This window comes from Labeo rohita, chromosome 12, assembly GCF_022985175.1.
Source record: "Labeo rohita strain BAU-BD-2019 chromosome 12, IGBB_LRoh.1.0, whole genome shotgun sequence".
NCBI classification, from domain to species: domain Eukaryota; kingdom Metazoa; phylum Chordata; class Actinopteri; order Cypriniformes; family Cyprinidae; genus Labeo; species Labeo rohita.
In genome coordinates this window covers 7,295,179-7,314,505 of record NC_066880.1, presented here as the reverse complement: position 1 = coordinate 7,314,505, position 19,327 = coordinate 7,295,179, and the positions used below count along the sequence as shown (strand labels likewise).

The following is a 19,327-nucleotide window of genomic DNA, read 5'->3' as shown; positions in this document are numbered from 1 at the left end:
TGAATGGGTGAGCAAGAGTGATGACAGGTCATGGCACCCGCTGCTTATGGGGATGAGCAGTTTATGGGAGCAGTTGGGGTGTTTTTCATTGCATCTGCTTTGCCTGGCCTCCTGTTCCCAACAAGTAAACAATCATAAAAAATGACTTTGACTGGTTAAAAAGGGGTGCAGACAAGTTTGCGCAGAGAAGTTATGGGTTCCCACTCTTTTAAGGGTCCTCTAATGGCCCTTTAGGGCTTGGATTACACTACCTGGGGCCCGTGGTTACTCACAATTGGTTCAGCATGTCACCATTCAGTTGCTCCAAAAAATACCAAAGCCTGTGCTGATTAACAAATAAGAGTGAGTTTAGGTCAAAACTATGTAATTAAAATTTTTAGTTAAACCGGCTAAAAGCCATCTCGGTCAAAAATGAGATAATGATACTGAATGAATGCTCCTGACACATAGTATACGTCCATCAAATACTTTTACTTCAAACTCGCTAAATTTCAGCCTCAGCCCAATCAGAAGTGCCAGTACTTACACAGAAACCTATACAAAGTAGCCAGAAAAAAAAATGATAATTTTAAAGAAATACATCAGATGTATTTAGAGGCTTTTGCATCTGAACTCTTCATAAATACATATATATATGTATATATATATATATGTAAAAACAAACCTTTATTTTGAAAGTGATTAATCGTCATTATTCGATTTGACACATACTCTTTATAGTTATTTTAAGGCGTATTGTAAGAAATAGTTGTCTCTGTGTGTATGTGACCCTGGACCACAAAACCTTAAGTAGCATGGGTATATTTGTAGCAATAGCCAACAATACATTGAATGGGTCAAAATGTTAAATTTTTCTTTTATGCCAAAATCATTAGGATATTAAGTAAAGATCATGTTGCATGAAGATATTTTGTCAATTTCCTACCGTAAATATATCAAAACTTAATTTTTGATTAGCAATATGCATTGCTAAGAACTTAATTTGGACAACTTTACATCCTTGGAAAGCTTATTTATTCAACATACAGATGGTGACATAACAATTTAAACAAATTGACCCTTATGTTGTGGTCCATGGTCCACAAGGAAAAACAAAGCATTAAGAGTCAGGGGTGTAAACTTTTGAACAACTGTACAATGAAGATGTGTACATTGTTCTTATTTTGCCTAAGTATCATATATATTTTTTTCCCATTTAGTACTGCCCTTTAGAAGCTACAGAAGATACTTGCATGTTTCCCAGTAGACAAAATAAGTTAAATTTACCCTGATCTTCAAATTCCAAAAGTTTTCACACCCTGGCTATTGATGCATTGTGTTTCCTTCTGAAGCATCAGTGAGCATTTCAACCTTCTGTAATAGTTGCATATGAGTCCCTCAGTTGTCCTCAGTGTGAAAAGATGGATCTCAAAATCATACAGTTATTGTTGGAAAGGGTTCAAATACACAAAAATGCTAAAAAACCAAAGAATCTGTGGGACCTGAAGGATTTTTCTGAAGAAGAGCAGGCAGTTTAACTGTTCAGGACAAACAATGGACTCATGAACAACTATCCCTAAACAAAAGCAAAAACAAAAAAAAAAAGCAGCTGTGGATCATTCAGGTAACAACACAGTATTAAGAATCAAGCGTATGTAAACTTTTGAACGGGATGATTTTTATAATTTAAACTATTTTATTTTCTCTTGTGGACTATATTTAAATGTCATTTATATGAAATATATTATTCAGGTCAGTACTACATAAAAAATAACATGCATTTTGTATTACCCCTCTTATTTTGGTAAAATAATTAACATTTTGCAGATTCTGCAATGCGTATGTAAACTTTTGACTTCAAATATATATGCTCCAACATACACAAAAGTCGCTTTGCAAATAAAATCTTGAGCACCACTTTAAGTCATATTGTATATATCTGTTCCATCAATGCATGACCCTGACAGAACTCCTTCTGTATATATCAGTCACAGTCCCTTTGTTCATCCGTCTTCTTTTCTCTCTCCTTGTCCTGAAAGAATGCTTACAGTCTATCTCAAGATGCTACATTCTGACATGATGAAAGACCACCACAGTGGATGAGACCTCTGTCTGTGTGCTCTGAAAAGCGCCGTGTGTTAAGCAGATCCATCCAATCAGGCTGCATTGTTCTGAAGCCCTCAGGCCATCTGCCTCTCAGGTTGGTCAAAGCTGAAAACTTTGTGCTGAGCAGGATGTGGAGGCATGTCTAGTTTTATGACCTGTCTATATCTATAGTCTTTACTCTGTGGAGCATCTAATTCAATTATCACACACCTCTATATGACAATAGTCATTGTAGGTGTCTATTCTATAGGCTGAGGGCAGCACTTAGAAGAAGCCTAGAAGAACAAAGAGTGTGAGCATTCTCGATTAACGTCCTTGGTTACAAATGACACTTGAGGATATAATGCATTACCACATGTTTACCATATTGTCTTACCATACTGTGAAGGCCATTCAGTCAACTCGAGTTTAACATATTTTTTACATAAATTCTGGAGTCTCTTCTCATAAATGATGAATATTTCTTGCTGATAATGTGCAAGCGTCCCATCAGATTTGTCACTATGGAAATCTATTATAATAAACAAACAATTTCCTGATCTTATTTTCTCATCCTCATTTTTCCATTCAATGCATTGTCAACAAGCACACAAATTATGTTATTCTTGGGGAATCAGATTACATGAATTGCTGCAAATCGTGGAGCAAAACAACAATGAACCCGAATGACATTGAATCTTTTCTGTATTTTATCATTAAAGGTCAAACAAGTTTAGCACAGATATACTTATCTGATATATTTGAATGCTTTTTAAAAATTATTTTATTTATAATAAAAAGAACCTAAAAAGCCTTTAAAGAACCTTCAAAAGTACATTTTAAAGTACTTTTTTTTAAAAAGTATTTTAAAATTATTTTTAAAATATAGTATATGTAAAGGCACATCAATCCAATCCTGACTATTTTATATACTTCTATTTTTTCACTTTTATATTTAATTTAAGTAAATGTATATATATATATATATATATATATGTGTGTGTGTGTACTCTCTCTCTCTCTATTCTTTTTCATTTATTTATTTTTTTTATTTAAGAGTTAGTTAGCCAAACTAAAAAAAAAAAAAAAAATCAGCAGGACTTTTATATATATATATATATTTTTTTCTTTTTTGTATTTTTTAATGTACATTTTAGTTAACCAATCAAATGAATAAATAAATAATAAAATAAATAAATAAGTTAATTAATTAAAAAGTATTTTCAAATTATTTATTTAGACACACCATATATACTTCACCATATATACATTTTATACACTTCTATTTTTTCACTTTTGTGAAATATATATTCCATATATTATATATATATATATATATATATATATATATTTATTTTTATTTAAGAGTTAGTTAGCCAAACTAAAAAAAAAAAAAAAAAAAAAACAAATCAGAAGGACTTTTATGTGTGTGTATATATATATATATATATATATATATATTTTTTTTTTTTTTTTTTTTTTAATGTACGTTTTAGTTAACCAATCAAATGAATAAATAAATAATAAAATAAATAAATTAATAAATTAATTAATCAGCAGGACTTTTTAAAAAGTATTTTAAAATTATTTATGTAAAGACACACCATATATACTTCACCATATATACATTTTATACACTTCTATTTTTTCCACTTTTGTGAAATATATATTCTATATATTCTATATATATATTCTTTTTTATTTAAGAGTTAGCCAAACTAATATATATATATATATATATATATATATATATTTTTTTTTTTTTTTTTTTTTTTTTTTAATGTACATTTTAGTTAACCAATCAAATGAATAAATAAATAATAAAATAAATTAATTAATTAATTAATATATCAGCAGGACCTTTTATACAAAGTATTTTAAAATTATTTTTGTAAAGACACACCATATATACTTCACCATTTCATACACTTCTATTTTTTCACTTTTGTATGTAATTAAATGTGTGTGTGTGTGTGTGTATTTATTTTTTATGTTTTAGTTAACCAATTAAAAATAAAATAAAATCAGCAGGACTTTTTTCTTTTCTTTCTTTCTTTTTTTTTTTTTTTTTTTTTTTTTTTTTTTTGCGGTATTATGCTTTGTAGCCCAAGATTACAATGCTTAAAAAAATGCTTTACAAAAAAAAGAACATGTACACACAAACCAACTGTACAGTGCTGCAGGTTTATTTATTCTTTTGATTTCAAGTCTACCAACACAATAGCTTGCAGCTCAAATCAAACCACTCTCAAAAAAGTTCACAGGGTCAAAGCTGCAATTCCGTCTTGTTGCACAAGTCCTGTCTGTGGGAGCTGAATAGAGTTTATGATCTGTGGCTGTTAGAACATACCGCTGGGCATTGCTGACATTCATCAGAGCCAAATCTGGATATGGGGGTGAGATTAGATCATGTAATCTGCTAGGAGAGGATGGGAGGGCTGGCCAGGAAGCGGCCGTAATGAATGAGATGAATCAGGGAAATGGCTTTGGATGGCGGGTTTCAACCATCAGGCCTGGAGTGCTGGAGGAAGATGTTCAAGATCATCAAGAAACGTGCGTAGCCTATTTACTGATAAAATGGAAACCGATCTTCTTAGGAGATCTTCAATAGATATCAATATCTCTATTGCTTTTACAAAGTAGGTTTGAATAATTCCTTTTTATACTGGGTCATCAGATGTTGCAAACTGTATTGGGAAATTATGAATCACAAATGAGGCGTGCAATAAGATAACAGACCATTGCAGGTCTTGGCAGCCCATTCATTGTGATGATATAAATAGATTACAATAATACAAATCTACCAAATCAGACAAGGTCACCACTTCTGGGAAATAACTTTTAATAATTAAGTTGGCTTGAGAAAGCCAACTTACTGATCTACTATTTAAGATTCTTCTTCTTCTGAGCCAAATTTCGGTATCTATCTCCTCCTAGAGCTTTCAAGCTAGAACCACCAAACTCGGCCCAGACCTTCAGACTGGTCTGACTCGGTGTGCTGTATCTTTTCTAACTGATCCGGCTTACGGTTTTCGTAAACCAGACTATCAAAACCACCAAAAATCCCATAGACTTACATTGACGGAATGTTCAAATGAGCAACACTATTCAAACTCCCAGAATCCCTTGAGGCTCAATCAAGCTTCCCTTCTATGTACTATTTCTAATCCATTTAGACTCATTTAAGCTTTGGCTCTAATATTTCTAATATTTTTAATCTATCTAGCTAAATCATGTTAGAAACATGCTAATAATTTGCTAATCATGCTAACAACATGCTAGTAACATGCTAATCATGTTAGAAACATGTTAACGAAATTCTAGTAACATGCTAATCATGCTAACAACATGCTAATAACTTGCTAATCATGATAGAAACATGCTAGCAACGTGCTAGTAACATGCTAATCATGCTAACAACATGCTAATTATGTTAGAAACATGCTAACAAAATGCTAGTAACATGCTAATCATGTGACAAACATGCTAACAACATGCTAATCAACTTGCAGCATGCTAGGACTTTCTAATCATGTTAGCAACATGCTAGTAACATGCTAATCATGATAGAAAAATGCTAACAACGTGCTAGTAACATGCTAATCATGGTAACAACATGCTAGTTACATGCTAATCATACTAGAAACATGCTAACAACATGTTAGTAACATGCTAATCATGCTAACAACATGTTAATAACTTGCTAATCATGATAGAAACATGCTGGCAACATGCTAGTAACAAGCTAATCATGCTAACAACATGTTAATTATGTTAGAAACATGCTAACAAAATGCTAGTAACGTGCTAATCATGCTAGCAACGTGCTAGTTACATGCTAATCATACTAGAAAAATGCTAACATGTTAGTAACATGTTAATCATGCTAACAACATGCTAATAACTTGCTTATCATGATAGAAACATGCTAGAAACGTGTTAGTAACATGCTAATCATGCTAACAACATGTTAATTATGTTAGAAACATGCTAACAAAATGCTAGTAACGTGCTAATCATGCTAGCAACGTGCTAGTTACATGCTAATCATACTAGAAACATGCTAACATGTTAGTAACATGCTAATCATGCTAACAACATGCTAATAACTTGCTTATCATGATAGAAACATGCTAGCAACGTGCTAGTGACATGCTAATCATGCTAACAACATGCTAATTATGTTAAAAACATGCTAACAAAATGCTAGTAACGTGCTAATCATGCTGGCAACGTGCTAGTTACATGCTAATCATACTAGAAACATGCTAACAACATGCTAGTAACGTGCTAATCATGCTAACAACGTGCTAGTAACATGCTAATCATGCTAACAACATGCTAATTATGTTAGAAACATGCTAACAAAATGCTAGTAACATGCTAATCATGTGACAAACATGCTAACGACATGCTAATCAACTTGCAGCATGCTAGAAACTTGCTAATCATGTTAGCAAAATGCTAGTAAAATGCTAATCATGCTAACAACGTGCTAGTAACATGCTAATCATGGTAACAACATGTTAGTAACTTGGTAATCATACTAGCAACATGCTAGTTACATGCTAATCATACTAGAAACATGCTAACAACATGTTAGTAACATGCTAGTAGCATGCTAATCATGTTAAAAACATGTTAATTATGTTAGAAACATGCTAACAAAATGCTAGTAACGTGTTAATCATGCTAGCAATGTGCTAGTTTCATGCTAATCATACTAGAAACATGTTAACAACATGTTAATAACATGCTAATCATGCTAACAACATGCTAATAACTTGCTTATCATGATAGAAACATGCTAGCAACGTGCTAGTAACATGCTAATCATGCTAACAACATGCTAATTATGTTAAAAACATGCTAACAAAATGCTAGTAACGTGCTAATCATGCTGGCAACGTGCTAGTTACATGCTAATCATACTAGAAACATGCTAACAACATGCTAGTAACGTGCTAATCATGCTAGCAACGTGCTAGTCACATGCTAATCATACTAGAAACATGTTAACAACATGTTAGTAACTTGTTAATCATGTTAGTAACATGCTAATCAGGCTAACATCATGCTAATAACTTGGTAATCATGCCAGAAACATGTTAGCAACTTGTTAATCATGCCAGAAATATGCTAGCGACATGCTAATCATGCTAGCAACATTCTAGTTACATGCTAATCATGCTAGAAACATGCTAGCAACTTGTTAATCATGCCAGAAACATGTTAGCAACTTGTTAATCATGCCAGAAACATGTTAGCAACGTGTTAATCATGCCAGAAACATGCTAGCGACATGCTAATCATGTGCAGTCATGCTATCAACATGCTAATCAGGCTAATCATGCTAACAACATTCTAGTAACTTGCAAATTATGATAACAACATGCTAATCATGCTAACAACATTGTAATCAGCCTATAAAAATACAAACAATAAGCTAATCATGCTAAACATGTTAAATCATGTAAGCAATGTGTTAAATCATGCTAGCTGCTTCCATACTATTACAACTGCTTTAAACTTTCAGGCTAGGCTTTCTCAAGCCAACTTAAAGTTTGTTCTCAAACTTTACTCATCTAGTTCTTACACTGTTGTTCTTTACAAGGCTTAACATATATTTATTATTTTTAAAGCATTATTATTATTATTAATAACAGTTCACACCGCTTTTTATAATTGTCAGAACACCTCTAAACCAACTTTGCTTCACGCGCCTGCTCGTGTGTTACACCGGGACACACGTCACAGGAAACACTTCCCTTGTGAACGCGAGGTGAAGATGGCGCGCTGCAGCATGTGAAGGGGACTCGGCGGCAGCCGGTCGTTCGCTTGAGGAACATGTATAAAACATCATGTAGTAGACTGACGGGAGTCTGGAAATGCCTTCCACGTGATGGTATTCATAACTATATTATGTTAATGAAGCGTATGTGAGCTTTCGCTCTTTCCGGTGTGGTGTTTTAAAAGAATGCTAGCCGGTTAGCCTAGCCACCGAAGCGCTACTGCAGCAGAATGACCTTAAAATATCAACACAGTTACATGACATGAGCCTATTTTAAAAGGATTCCCAATAACTTCATGCACTGACATAGATATAAAAGTATTTTTCTGCTGTGCTCTGCACATTTTGCATGTGGCAAGTCAACATTTTAGTTAACTATATAAGCTTTGTGTGTATATATAGAGAGAGAGAGATAGGGGAGAGTATTTATTATTGCTTGTGTTTGTATATGTGTGCTGAGAGTCAAATTTAAATTAATATTTGAAAAACCGCTGTATTGTGTCATAATGCGTGTTGCAAGTGTCAGATTTGATATGGTGCCATGTGTTGTTTGGCATGACGTCACTGGGAGATTGTTAGCTAAAATTAGTGGATTTGACCTAGTGATAGACTTCAGTGATCATGCAGGTGATAAACATACAGCATACACTACCAGTCAAACGTTTTTGAACAGTACGATTTTTAATGATTTTGAAGAAGTCTTCTACTCACCAAGCCTGCATTTGATCCAAAGTACAGAAAAAACTGTACAGTTGTGATGTATTTTTACTATTTAAAATAACTGTTTTCTATTTGAATGTTTTAAATGTACAGTTGTGATGTATTTTTACTATTTAAAATAACTGTTTTCTATTTGAATGTATTTTAAAATGTAATTTATTTCTGTGATTTTAAAGCTGAATTTTTAGCATCATTACTCAGTCACATGATCCTTCAGAAATCATTCTAGTATTGTGATTTGCTGCTCAAAAAATAATTAAATGTTGAAAAGCTGAGTAGAATTTTTTTTTTTTTTTCAGGTTTCTTTGGTGAATAGAAAGTTCTGAAGAACAGCATTTATCTGAAATAAAAAATCTTTTGTAACATTATAAATGTTTTTATTATTACTTTGGATCAATTTAAAGCATCCTTGCTAAATAAAAGTGTTAATTTCTATATTTTTTTTCCATTATGTGACACTAAAGACCAGAGTAATGATGATGAAAATTTAGCTTTGATCGCATGAATAAATTACAAATATAAAAATGATTCAAATAGAATAATATAAAACACATTCAAATAAAAAACTGTTATTTTTAATAGTAAAAAATATTTCAAAATTGTACTGTTTTTGCTGTACTTTAGATTAAATGAATGCAGGCATGGTGAGCAGAAGAGAAAAAGCTGTTACTATATTACATTTTACTGTTAAAAAAACTTTTGTGGGTATAAAGTAATAAAGTGGGTAATCTAAAAAGGCAATAGGAAAAACATTTTAAAAATAACTCAAAATTTTGCTATGTTATACACAATTGTATTTGTAAAAGACAATTCAAGCTTTGTGAACATTGTAAACAGGTTTGATATTTTTGCATAATGTGGCAGCTCTTTTTTCTTTTATATTATATATGTTTTGTTGTTTTTTCGCTTCTATTTTTCTTATCTTTGAATCAACATTTCTCATTGTGTCCCTGTTGTTGTTATATATGGCATTGAAAAAATAATATTAAGTAATGACTTCTCTTGTTGAAGGTTTGCTTGGTGTTGGTGTGCAGCTGAAGCTCATTTCAAATGCGTCTAGGAGTCACATGAGTGCCAGGAGTCTGATTCAGCTCTGCAGGAAAAATCAAGCAGAATGGATCACTTTCCAGCATCTCTGCTTTCTGAAGAGACAGGTATAAGTGCTGCCTTTATGGATGCATAACCGGCAATACACTAACCATGTATTTCAATTCAGCTCTAAAATGATCTATTTATAGACATTATTGATATTTATAATTATCATCTAGTCTTTTTTTTGAGCCAGCTCTCAATTTTATATGCAATATTTGTTTGCTTTTAAATTATTGCAGATTATATTAGCCATATGCCAATTTCCTTGCATTCCAGTTAACTGATTAAATTGAAATCCATCTTCTCACAGTATGTGATGAGCAGCAGCGGTCTCTGCCAGAGAGCGATACCCAAGCAGGAGTCTGTTACTGCTGTGTTGGATGATCGAGATGATTCGGTGGTCAGTCAGGTTCAGAAGATCCCAGCCTTAAAGCCTGAACCAGCAACTAAGGCGCTGCCAAGTGACCCGGCTGAGCCAGAAGCAGCCAGGGCAGCCCGACTAGAGGCCCGGCAGTGGAAGGAGCTGAAAGTTGAATACAGTGATTTACCAGGGATTTACGCAAGACTCGCCAAACTTAAATTAACAGGTATGATACGTGTTATGTATATTGTATGAATGAAAGTTACACTGCAGTACAAGATACATACTGTTGGTTGATGCAGTAATCAAAGCTAAACTGTTCATGGAAAGATAAATGTGATGCTTAATCTAAAAAAAGCACAGAGTAATGATTCATTTTAATTGCTATCTTATGGTTAATCATGTAATCAGTTAAAAAAATTAGTCTTAGGCCATTAAGTATTTTGACTGTTTTCATCCTTTAATTTTTATATTATAAGTATATGTAGTTAAGTAGTGTTACACTTATATGTTCTGCATAATTAACTTTGCATAATATGTTGGAAGCTATACTTCTGACAACATTTACTGATATGATAGCAAAACATTTTTCAATGTCTAATAGCCTAATGACATTCTTCAGACTCTTCCTAGATTGATTTTTAATTATTAGTTAAAAGGTGTTGTTGAATTGTTGCAGTTTTTTTTTTATTAGATTACTAGATTTTTTTATTTTTTCATGTTTTAATCTGTTATTTTATCACTTTGTTATTTATTATTGTTTCAAACATTTTTGTAGAAACTGAAGTTGCATTTTGAACTAAATCGATAAACCATTTTGTAACTTTGGTCTTTCTTTCTGTCCGTAGCTCTTGTGGTTACTACAGCAGCTGCTGGCTATGCCATGGCTCCAGTGCCCTTTGACCCTGTCATTTTTTTGATGGCTTCATTCGGAACGTTTCTCTCTTCCTGTACAGCCAATTCCATCAATCAGGTCAGTCACCTCTTGCACATTCATAAAATAACTTCACACTCAGCAGAACGTGACTGAACCAAACACATCATATGAAGCCAAGTGACCTGACATTCAGCTGGAACAAGCTTGTGTGTGTGTGTGTATTAAAAGCTGTGCATGTCTGATGTTGTGAAATAGTATTTTTTTTAGATCTGAGATCACTGGCACCTGCTGAGGAACTTTTATGTTAATGTCATCTTTGTCACTCTCAGAATAAGATATTCAGGTTACGTTCCACCCCAAAAATGTGTAGAAAATAGAATTATGTTTTGCTTCAATAAAATGTGCCTAAATTTCCTAAAAATGAGTTTTTCTAGTCATTTAGTTCTGAAAATAATCCAATATTCTGTTAAAATACATATATAGTATGCAAAATGGTATGATTTATTTGAAAATGAATTTTTGAGTTATTTTTCCTGTTTGAGTAAAATGTGAGGTGGGCATTTGTTGAGATCCAGGTTTAATGAGATTGACCCAATTTCAAAGTCTAATGTAAATAAATCAGTAATTTCTGAAATCAGCCTAATATTTTTCACACTAATATAAATGTTTGCATTGTAGTGTTTACCATGGTTTATTATCCATGATTGCAAAAGTAGGCATCTGACTAAAAAATGTGATGACCAGAGTTTGGCTTGATTTGTTGATGCAGGCCCACGGCAGACCACACAAATCCAGTTGTAGATGCTTATAAATGTATTACCCGCTAGTTTTGGTACTTAACCTCGACTCTGCGCAAGCATTCCAGCCAGAGTAATTGCCTACTTGGCGGTCTGTTGATTTTTCTATTGTTTTGCCTGTGTACAGCTAGATGGATGAAGTCTCATTGCAGCGTTGGCTTGACTTCAGTGGGTCTTGCAATGCCCAGCAGAGTTTCATTGTGTGTTACCTAAACACGGGACACAAGCACTCGATATGGGCTCTCACGGTGCACTTTGTCGTTAGTTTAGAGAGAAAGAAAAGAAATCAGCACTTAAGTGAGCCAATTGTAGTCTCTTTTGCATTCCACTCCTGCTGTGTTTCTAAAAAATACATTAGGCCAGATTAGCTGTGCCGTTGTGATGTTTTTCAGATGAAAGCATTTGCCGAGCTAGAATGAGAAGAAACAGAGACCGAGAGACGCAGGTTGCATACGCTCTGGTTTGCTCCATCTGTAATCAGCTTTGTGCTCCAAGCGAAGCACGTTCTGTGCAGTGAGGCTCTTTGTGACTTAAGAGTATTAGCCAAATTGTTACCGTTACATCAATTTATTTTAACGCCTGTGGCTCCTTGACCAAAACCCAGGCATGGCCTGTAATTTGTTGAAGGTCGAGCCTTGATGGCTGAGTTCACCTGCTGACCTGTTTTTAAGAGGAAGATCCTGCACTTGGACCTTTTTACTCCTTAGTGGCATCTCTACAGTGCATTTACTTATTGCATTGTTCTATTTGCACGACCTCAATCTGTCACATTGCTGGTGGCCTAGTGCAGTAACGAACAAGCAAATATTTGCTCCTTAGGTTGGGCATATAGTAAATATCATGAACCTTTTTCTGTGATGTGCCTACATTGTATAGGTTTTGGTTCACATGTTTCTGACTAGATTTTTTCCACTTCAACCTGATATGTTTGATCACAAGTAGAGTAAAATATTGACATTATTACATTTTAAAATAACTATTTCTGTTTTAATAGAGGTTTAATTATAATTTCTACCTGTGATGGAAAACCTGAATTTTTAGCCGCCCTTCAGAAAGCATTTTAATATAGGCTTCGACCAATTACCGATGCCATTATTAAGCATTTTTATGGTTATCGGATCAGTCATTTTTAAAACCGATATGCCAATTAAAATAATATTAAAAAGCATTTAAAGAGTCTTTGTCAGAGCTCTTGTTATTCCTAATTTAAACATTAAGTTTCATTTGTACACCAGACATGTATATCGGTTCAAAATATCGGTTATCAGTTTACGTGAACTGTAATAATGGGTATTGACATCGGCCCTGAAAAAAACATAAAATTTGACCCCCTATTTTAATATGATGACATGGAGCTCAGGGACCATTTCTTATTATCAATGTTGAAACCATTTGTGCTGCTTAGTATTTTTTTTCAGTTTTCTTTGTTAAATTGAATCTTCTAATGAATGGCATCTATTCTTTGTTGTTGTAATGTAACAAAGTCAGTCTTTACTGTCACTTTTGATCAGTTTAATGCATCTTTTTTGAATAAAAGTATTCATTAAAAAAAATATATTACTGAAACCAGTTGGTGTCGACCGATTATCGGCACCGATATTAAGAATTTTTGTAGTTATCTGTAATTTTCAGAACCGATTTGCTGATAAAATAATTTAAAAGCATTTAAAGAAAGTTTTTGTCAGAGCCCTTGTTATTCTTATTTTGCCATTAACATTTTTACACCAGATAATATATATAGATATATATATCGGTTCAAAATATCAGTTATCGTCTACTTGATCTGTAATAATCGCTAACGCATCGGCCCTGAAAAAGACATGTCAGTTGACCCCTAGACACTAACCTTTTAAACTTAGTGTATTTTATATATAATCAATGCTTAAAAGGTATCAAAGCTGTTGGTTAGCATGTTTAATAACAGACTGTGCACATTTCATTTGATGCTGAATTAGTAATTCATAGATGAGTTAAAAACAGGGGGAAGAACTTGGATAGGCATGAAAGCTTTTAAAGAGATCTTACGGCGAGGAAGCCAACTTATTCTCATTTCATTTTGGAAGTTATAGAGAGAGAGAAAAGGTTGATTAGCTATAATTGACATCTTTGCGTAGTTTAAAATCAGGGCTCAACTGTTCTTTGTACGTTTAACATTGAAACGGATACAAGGTCTAAGAGGCTGAGGTAACGGCCGAACGCGGCACGAGTGAAGGCGGACAGATGGGCGCTCTGTAAATTTGTTGCGTTTGATGTGCCGTCTTTGAAGTTCTAATTGAGCAGGAACAGTAAGGAGGGATGGAGTACTTAGAACAGGTCCATCAATCACGTGTGCTTTTATATGCCCAAAAGCATGTTGAAACACAGGTATCAGATGTTGGTTTTATTATTTAAGTGGAGCTTGGATATTTCTAATGCATACTTCGGTTTACTTCGCTCTGTACTGTCTAGATGTCCTTGTGACTTGTGCAAGTGTTTCTGAAGGTTCAGTCTGGGACTAATAGGCTTTCTGTGGCTTCAGAGGACATTTAATCCATGGACCGTAGAGCTGGCTTTCTTGTGGCAAGCGGTTGGCATTTGCACGGAGTCTTCACTCCACACGTTACAGTATGGAAAGAGCCTGTGTCTGGCCTCTCTGTCTCGCCTCCTACTCAGAGTTGTAGCTTGGTTTTGCGTGGTGGATGTGTACACATTTAACCGCAGCCGTAGTAGTGCATCATAGTAGCCAGCAGGGGTGTGTGGTATGACCAAAATCAAATGAAATATGACTGTGACTGTATATAGACCAAAATCCAGCAAAAAAAAAACTTATAAGATATACAAGATATATACAGTATATATCTTGTATATCTTATAATTTTTTTTTTGCTGGATTTTTAAAAGAGTTGTTGGTCTAATGGCCATACGTGGTAATGTTGAGTTTTGGATTAACAGGTGATTAAAATTTAATCATAAAATAAAAATTTAATAAAATGTTAATTTTATTTTTATATATTATATTAAATTATATTATATTATATTTTAACAAAGTCAAAAACAAGACACAAAACTGTAAAAACAATCTATATTTCTTTAGTTCCATGCCATTTTCTTTCTTGTTTTGTTTTTGATGCGTCTCACTTTGCATTTTCTTAATATTTGCTTAATATTATTATATATTACTTAGTGTTTTACTGTTACTTTTGCACTTCAACACATTTAAATTCATCCGTTTTACTTATTATGGGTCAAATATATTGACAGTTTATGGACGCATTTATACTGCCCAAAAATCATATGCAAAAACCCCGTAAATCTGATTGACACCAAAGTCATGTGTTTAAATTGGAGAGAAAACACTGGTGAAATCTCACATTGTATGTGCTTTGGATAAAAGCATCTGCCATCAGAAATAAATTGCATTTGTAAAGTATTGCAGAATTTATTGTTGTATTTGTAAGTGTGGTTTAAATTAAAGTGTTGGATGTAAATTACACTGGCTACCTGATGGCAGATTTGTTTACACTGTGCAAATACAGTGCAGCAGAATAACAGAGATATTGTATACAGTCTGTCTCTTTGTTCCTGAAGCCTTGAGCGCTTTTTGAAGTCTTAGAGCTGTGTATGCATGCAGAAACTGTGACGTGATTGTTATCGTATCTGATAGCAGCTTGTACAAAGATGAATTCCTACATGCGTATACCCTATTGACACTCTTTTGCGTTACATACGACTAATAAAAGCCATTCTGATTGCATTGCATTTGTTTGGGATGCCGTCTATGTGATGAACTCTGTTTTTTGTTTTTTTTTGGTGAAGATCTGCTTGTTGTTTTTCTGAGCAGCTGGTAACAAATCACGTGCCGTGTGGTTATTGTAGTAACTCTGTGATCTCATTCTTCTAGTCCTGACTCATCTTGTGTAATGTGACAGGTCTAGGGCGCACCCATACCTGGCGGTAACTGATCTCTGCTCTTAACTCATCCTTTGGGTTTTTCTAACTCCAGAGAGGAAAATAAAAGAAGAATGACGTCCTTAGATGTGGTGCCAGTTTCCCCCCCCCCTTCTTTATAAAACATCCTTGCCATCCCCGTGCGGTTTGCTGTGATCAAAGATGATCCTTTTCAAACTTGTAGAGTCCACTAAACATCCGACAAACAAATCAAAGTTAAGGGGATCCCTTTAAGCTTTGCTGTCTGCTGATTGAACATCAAACACCAAGTAGTTGATTTTTTGGTATCTTAGGAGCCAGTCGACTTCATCTCTGTTTGGGTTTACTTGTGACCGTGATGAGACGAAAACGACAGGCCTGGGAATCAGTGGCTGTAGCTTTTAGCCTTTGGTTCCTTGGAGTATTTCCTGAAGTCACACTGCAATTTTGTGGTTTCTTATTTCAGTGTAACCTTGTTTGGAAACTGTCAGGAATGCTGTAAAAACCCAGAATCCCCTAACAATGGCCAGCCAAAGTTGATACTGCATTCTGCCAAGGGACACAGTGTTCAGTAGTATCTTTGTATGTCACATATAGTTACATCTTTTGTGATTTTTAGATTTGGACCTTTCAGTACATTTGCATTTTTAAAGATTCTGTGATTTCTGCACCACTGGTGGCACTATTGTGGTAATAACTAGGTTTATAGATTTTCTGAAGAAATGTTAGAAGTGTTTTTTTCAGTGGATGGACAAATGACTAGTCATTTCCTTTATATCTACATGGGGCCCTGTGATATCCGTAATGTGGAAAACATAGGCGTAATGGTGGAATCAGTCATAAAAATGGAATTTACTGTATAACACGTGATGTCATGGAATTTGCCAAATTTTGGATGAATAATTCAATTCAATTTAGGAGCACATAAACACACAAACAATCTCTACAACTGCTCTGAGAGTCACTTTATGAGCATTTTCCTTTGAGACTACAGTGAAAAAGTACAGTCATATCATATACAAACAGAAATGTAAAGGGCTTCACAGCAACGTCAAAATAGAAGTTCGGTTTAAATTGAAGAAACGGACAGAAATATATTACTCAATGTAATGATAGTACTACTAATAATAATACAGTTATTATTAAAACATTATTTTTTAAGGAATGTTTATCAGAAAAAATATTTAACAGAATTTATTTCCCAGAAAAATGTGATTATGCAACACAGTATTCCTGAAAAAAATTAATTAATTTTTAATAAAATCAATTAATTAAAGATGCTTTTGATTATTAAAATTGAATGAACTCATTAAACAGATTTCATAGGACCTTAAAAATTAAATTTTTGTTAAACCTTTAATAAATTGCTGTTAAATTCAAAGTTTCATGATTTTAATTAATTAGACATGCTTTTTGATTTATATATATATATATATATATATAATCATTAAAACAGTTAAAATGGAAAAAATGGAATCTAAAAAAAATCGCTATTGCTTAAAATCACTGTATTTATTGCTTAAAATAAACCCAAAATAGGTTGGAAATTAGCATTTATTAATATGTTCAATAAATGAACATTTATTAATAATATGGACAAATAATAATTAAAGAATTTTTACGTTGCATATTAATAAATGTTCACCTTTTAATTATTGCTGATTGCCCTATTAATTATGTGCCTGATTTTTTTATTTACAGCCTATTTTGGGTTAATTTTAAGCCGCCATGTAGTATTTTTTTTTTTAAACAATAGTTAATTTAAATAAAATTACCCAAAAGGTTGGGTTAAACATTTAACCCAGTTGCTGGTTTTGTCCATATTTCACCCAGCGATGGGTTGTTTTTAACCCAGTATTTTTTTTAGAGTATAGATTTATTCCTTTAATGACAAAACTGTATATTTTTGTGTCACATTATCCTTCAAATCATTCTAAAATGCTAATTTAATGCTCAGGAATCATTTCAAACTGTTAGCAGTGTTAAAAAACAAGATGCAATTTTTTTATGACCTTCTTTGATGAGTAGTATAAGTCTTTTGTAAAAATAGGTCTTTACTGTCACTTTTGATCAACTTAATGCTTACTTGCTGAATAAAAGTATTAATTTCAAGGTCCAACTATATATTAAGTGCCCATAACTACTATGTACTTACATCAGAAATAATTATGATGTACTTAATGTGGTCATATTGTATTGTAAAACACTTTTGATGCTATTGAGGTGAGATATGGGTAAGTTTAGGGAGAGGTCTGGTGATATGGGTAGGTTTAAGGGCGTGTTAAGGTGTAAGGGATGGGTCAACAGTGTAATTATAAATGTAATTACAGAAATTAATTACCGATGTAATTACATGCAGGTATTTTTAAAATCTAAGTACATTATAAATACATGTATGTACACAATAAGTGCATTGTATCAAATAATTAATTTCAAAGTGCTTAGTAGTTAAGGCCACTTAATATAAAGTGGGACCTGCGTTGCAGTCACGGTGTTCTAGTGTGGGAACTTATGAACTTAATGTTGCTAGCACCAGTTTTGTAGTATTTAATATACAAAATATAATCAGTCCTGCACTAAATGCAACTTTCTGTTTCAGTGTGGCTATATAAAACAGATTGCAACTTCACCTTTTAAACAATGCTGTTTTACTCAATCCTCAGTGTATGAAGAAAACATTAACCCATCACACTCTAAAATGTCTTAATCTGCTGTCGGGATGATGTAGCTTTGAGGTCAGGTTAAGTAGAGCTTCATGGGCGTTCTGTTGATTGCTATGAAAACTTTACCCTGAATTCCACTTAATTTGATAATTGGGTCCAAAGAGGCATTTTTCCCAAACTAAAGGTTAGAAATCAGCAGTCGGGTGAAAGGGCCACAGCAAAGAAAATACTTCTTGTGCACCCTCTTGCCAACCAGGACATTTTTTCCCACTGCCTTTTTTGTGAGGTGTCAACTTAGTGTTGTTTTTGTAAATCCTGTCCTGGTATTTCAGGGGTGGTTTTGTGTCACATCTCCTGTTGGGATAGACGGGTGTGTGTGTGCGGTGGGTCGTCAGAGGATGGCAAGCGTCTGACAAGCCGAAGCAAAACACACCTAGTTCCTTGACCCCGTCTCTATGCCTCACCTCACTTTTGTTGCCTGTCTTTATCACTTTTTTTGTCAACTAGACAGTCTTGAGAAACTTTTTCTTAAAGACTGTTTATATAGCATTCTAATAAAATGGTCAGAAACAGTCATTTAATTGTCGGTTTTGTTTGTAATTTATTGGGTGGGACAAAATATATAAGTATATACTTAGACCAACAGAAGGAAGATGAAACATGTCAGGAGGGTGTTAAGAATAATTCTGACACTGTACGTTAATGATTGTTAATGATCTCATCTCTTTCCTGAACAAGTTTAAGATCTGAGCAGAATGAAACCTGAGTGTAATTATACATGATTATTTAATCATCTTAATAGCCCTATCCCATCTCGGTAGCTTAACTGTTGCGTTAGACCTTTTTGCAGTGACGTTAATTACCTCAAACACATTTAAACGTGTTCATAGGTAATTCTGGGGTTTTCATGTTGAAATGATCTGGGAAATTCCCATCTGATAAACCTTCAGGAGGTTCTGCACCTTCTACTTCATACGAGGAGCTCTCGAGATGTATTCAGATGCAAATTTGAAAGCATGACTTCGAGAAGCAGCATATCAAATCACCCTTTGAATT

At 33.7% G+C, this 19,327-nt stretch overlaps 1 protein-coding gene across 1 annotated transcript in view; it reads left to right on the top strand.

The window, feature by feature from the left end:
- The first annotated feature begins 7,822 nt into the window (after window positions 1-7,822).
- The window catches only part of LOC127174033 (protoheme IX farnesyltransferase, mitochondrial), a 48,751-nt gene continuing 37,246 nt past the window's right edge, over window positions 7,823-19,327 (top strand). Inside the window, exons 1-4 of the mRNA XM_051124225.1 lie at window positions 7,823-7,969; window positions 9,587-9,729; window positions 9,978-10,254; window positions 10,877-11,001. Of these exons, the coding sequence (XP_050980182.1) occupies window positions 7,912-7,969; window positions 9,587-9,729; window positions 9,978-10,254; window positions 10,877-11,001 (603 nt within the window). The 5' untranslated portion in view covers window positions 7,823-7,911. The remainder of the gene's footprint in view (window positions 7,970-9,586; window positions 9,730-9,977; window positions 10,255-10,876; window positions 11,002-19,327) is intronic.